A 4,361-nucleotide genomic window follows, 5' to 3' on the forward strand; every position below is an offset into this window, starting at 1 on the left:
GTTTATTTAAATTTTTTGACTTCGGGCCACAAGACCCAAAGGAAGAAGTAATTGCAAGTGACGACAATGTTGACGAGCAAATTCTGCTGTCTTTGTGACCCACCCGGCAGTAGGTCACTATTCCGTAAGACTCAGGCGGAAATAGGGCCACAGCATTTTTTTTAAAATGCTCTTTCTGTTAATTCTTATTAATAAATATGTTTAATATGCTCGATTGTTGTTCTTCCCTCTTATCATTTTTATCGCGGGTTATTCAAAGTTAAAACTTCAGAAACCTCGTTCAAATTTTTGAATGAAAGGCTGTGCCAGGCTTTGCTTTTGTGCCAAATCTGTGACGACTAGGCGATGTTAAGATGCGTTTGCTGAAAAAACGGTGGCACCTACGCTTAATTTACTTTTGGACAATTTGTATAGAATTTGCCAAATATTATTTGAGTTTCTATGACTTACTACTCTATCTGTGAACGTTTAGGAAATAATCACTAGCAAAGTGAGTGTTTTTTCCGATTTCCTGAGCAGATGTCCGTTTTATTAAGCTCTTTCGTTAGTGTGACAACTTGAGAACGAAACGTCCGATTAAAATGATTCAAAATACGTCATGTATTTATTTTTCACTAGAAGTTGATTGGTCAATGCCACGGGTTAAAAATCATAACAATTTCCCCCGAAAATGGACTTGTTAAAATTAAGGAAGTCGAGCCGGCTGTTTAGGGGCTATTAGTCTCGCCTCCTCGCCCGGGCTCCTCAATAGACACTCTCCCGTACCCGCCTCCGCAGCCCCCGCGCGGAGACCCGCCAGTGGCTCCTGAGCGGACTGTATTTCCTTTGTTCTCCGGGTGTGAGCTCGGAAGCAACTCTGTCTCAAGATAAGTTGTCCAGAGCTCTAGTAGTCACCGTGACGGGATCGCAAGCCAGAAGTCCGAGGTTCAACTCTCCATCCGGTAAGGTATTACAAAATTACATCAATGCTTATTCAAATGCAATTACCGAAAGGCGGTAGGAAGGCGACAAGGAACGAGGGCAACGGCGTGGAAGTGGTTAGAAAAACTTTCTCCTTTTTTGAAAAAGCATTGAGTGTATAGGAAAATTCCTATACATGTGTAGGAATAATGCCACACACACACATAGTACATATCCTCTACACAGGTGTATAGGAAAATTCCTATACTTGTATGGTAAGAATACTATCGCGTATGGTAGAATAACCATACGCCTGTATTGGAAAATTCCTATACATGTATATGTGAATTGCTGCAGATACATTTATAGGAAAGCTACTATAGAAATTGTTTACAGTGTAGCCTCACACGTGGCGGCACTCGACTAGGGTAAGTCGTATATCGCTTATTTTCGATTCTTGCGTTGTAATAGTGTTTTCCAGGCGCCATTTTGGATGAAAACTCCTGGAAACATGTTTTAAGTTTTCTCCTTTAACGTTTTCATAACCCTACCTTGCCTGTTATTCTGGCCTGCCATAAGAGGTGGTTTTGAAAACTTCAATTTTGGGCGCATTTTTTTCTTCACTAAACACGCAATTTTACGGCCCTCTGGGTGAAAATTTTAAGGAGAAGGCTCTATCTCAGCCGGTTTTCGAGCTACGAATTATTATTGGAAGCGAAAAGATTGCTTATTTACAGCAATATAAAAACAATTCATATCATGCAAACCGGCAGAGATAGAGCCGGTTTGCATGATATGAATTGTTTTTATATTGCTGTAAATAAGCAATCTTTTCGCTTCCAATAATAATTCGTAGCTCGAAAACCGGCTGAGATAGAGCCTTCTCCTTAAAATTTTCTCCCAGAGGACCGTAAAATTGCGTGTTTAGTGAAGAAAAAAATACGCCCAAAATTGAAGTTTTCAAAACCACCTCTTATGGCAGGCCAGAATAACAGGCAAGGTAGGGTTATGACAACGTTAAAGGAAAAAACTTAAAACATGTTTCCAGGAGTTTTCATCCAAAATGGCGCCTGGAAAACACTATTACAACCCAAGAATCGAAAATAAGCGATATACGACTTACCCTACACTAGACCCCCTTTCTGGGTAGGACCACGCCTAGCAGAAGGCATTTTGGAGAAGTGTGAAAACTGTGATCTAAGCAACGGTAGAGAAAGAAAGCCTAATATTATGAATCAGGCGTAGTCTTTAATGCAGGAGCAATGATTTAAAAAACCCCGCCAGGGCGATGAACGTCAGGACTAGCCGTAAACGTAAGTTATTCTGCCGTCTTCAAAGTGCATCTGAAGGTTAGCGGCGACGCATATTTATTTGACTTTGAGGAAAACCAGACTCGAACGCCAATATATAAATACTGTTCAGAATTCTACTGAAAAATACCTTTCCGATGGTATACTTGACTGACTCCAGGGCGAGGAGTGACTCAAGTATACAATTACCGAATTTCGATTACTTTAACCTCTGACATTGCCTACTTTCAACTAAAATTTTACTCGCCACCTTCCCCCGAATCAAATAAGCCAAAGGGCTTCGAAAACGACAGAAAAATAACGATTCTACGGCCAAAAGACACAAATATGTCGCTTATTTTGGAAACCTCCCTTTACGTTTGCATTCCTCTCCAGTTTACTGTAGTGAGCCTTGCGTATGCTATGTACGTCTCTGCTGCGGCGCAATGGACTGATCAGCCGGCTTCATCCAAGCAGTTCAACATTCGCGTGTTTCTCAGCGCCTATTCGTCAATCGTCAACTCCCTCATCTTCACCAGAAATAGAAATACATTGTTCAGCACCATGGAGTGGGTGGCAGACCTGGCCGACTGCACGTATCGGCTGGCTGACAATAAAGGCAAAGTACGTGACGCTTGTCGGTCCGCTGTCGAAAGTAGAGGTGGAAAATCAAAAAGAGATACCTCTTATTCCAGTTTATGGACGATTTTCTAATCAACACCGATAACCATGAAAGAAAAAATAATAACAATGAAACCTTGGTACAAAACACCGCAGGTAGCTATGCAGCAGTCTGCTCTTCAAAGTCGGCTCTACACCAAATTGTTTCTCTCGTATGGTGCCACCGTGTATGTGGCGGTGGGCACGGGCCTATTACTGGAACATCGTCACTATTCCGACATTCTGGACATGACAATAGGAGGTATGAGCGACAGGTACAGTCACGCGTTCAATAGGAAAAGTTCGAAAACAGGTATGTAACCGACAACCAGCAACGATAAATGACTAAATTTAAACCTCTGTCACCGACGAGCCGCCGAGCAGTTCTTGTTGGCTGAGCGATTAGCAAAGCCCATAACTCCACTGACCGAAAAAGCTTCATTCTGTTTGTCTGGCTGTCCGCACGATAACTCGAGAAGGAATTGAGATAGCGATCTGGTAATTTTAGGGTAGTTTTGTATCATTAAAAGACAGATCGAGTTCGAAGGTAAGAATTTTACCTCAAAATTTGACTTTTAACACTAGAACTACCGGAGGGGTCAAAATGACCCCTTTTGATTTTAAATTGCCAAATGAACTATCAAAAAATTTTTCTACCGACCCGCCACTTTTTGACTTTTCATGGGTCACCAAAATACGCTTTAACACGAAAAATCAGGCATGTGCGTCAAAAACTTTAGGAGATATTATAACATATACCTCGCTCTACCGAAGGGGTCATTTTGACCCCCTGTGTTAGTTTTCGAGGGCTTTGATGGTTTTAACGAAAGGTTTTGAACTTAGACCTTGCTATTGTTGTTTTGTGTGGTAAGTATTGACTTCCGCTTGGTCGTGTGACAATTTTGAACCTCTATCAGCATAGGTAGGCAACCCACACATCACAAAATCAAGTTTTCCTTACATAATACTTGTGAGGCATTCGAAACGGTTCTGTCGGCCTGAAAACGCGTTCCATGGTCGAACAAAGGTTAAAAATGTTGATAAATGGTCTATTACGACTGTTATTGCATGATATTTGTATACTGTTTTATTCGCAGAATCAAAGTTTCAGAATAACTCACCGTATTTGCGGTGTTTACGGTTGTTGGTCAGTCTAAAATAAACACAGGCTATGCTAAAATGTTGAGAATGATTGTTTTTCATTGTAATCCTATGCAATTTTTCCGAAACGAAACGAAAAATTGCGAAAAAAATCTGTAAAACTTGTTGAAATTGCATTTTGTGCTTTGCGGGTTGCCTACCTACCCCCACACAGGGACCCCCGTAGATCCAAATACTGCATCAAGGGTCAAAAAAATCGAAAATAAGAAAATGTAGAACCGAAAACGCAGTCTTTTAACAGCTAAAACGGCAGAATAGCACTTAGGGGTCAAAATGACCCCTCCGGTAGATCTAGGTGTACGAAAATCCCGGTAGTTCTAGTGTTAAGAAAATCAAAAACTAGAGGTCGCA

At 41.2% G+C, this 4,361-nt stretch overlaps 1 protein-coding gene across 1 annotated transcript in view; it reads left to right on the plus strand.

The window, feature by feature from the left end:
* The first annotated feature begins 1,816 nt into the window (after positions 1-1,816).
* LOC127750369 (uncharacterized) overlaps positions 1,817-4,361 on the plus strand; it is a 31,815-nt gene continuing 29,270 nt past the window's right edge. The window contains exons 1-2 of the mRNA XM_052271929.1: positions 1,817-2,813; positions 2,967-3,111. Of these exons, the coding sequence (XP_052127889.1) occupies positions 2,538-2,813; positions 2,967-3,111 (421 nt within the window). The 5' untranslated portion in view covers positions 1,817-2,537. The remainder of the gene's footprint in view (positions 2,814-2,966; positions 3,112-4,361) is intronic.

This window comes from Frankliniella occidentalis, unplaced genomic scaffold (assembly GCF_000697945.3).
Source record: "Frankliniella occidentalis isolate FOCC.00 unplaced genomic scaffold, Focc_3.1 Scaffold179, whole genome shotgun sequence".
Lineage (NCBI taxonomy): Eukaryota > Metazoa > Arthropoda > Insecta > Thysanoptera > Thripidae > Frankliniella > Frankliniella occidentalis.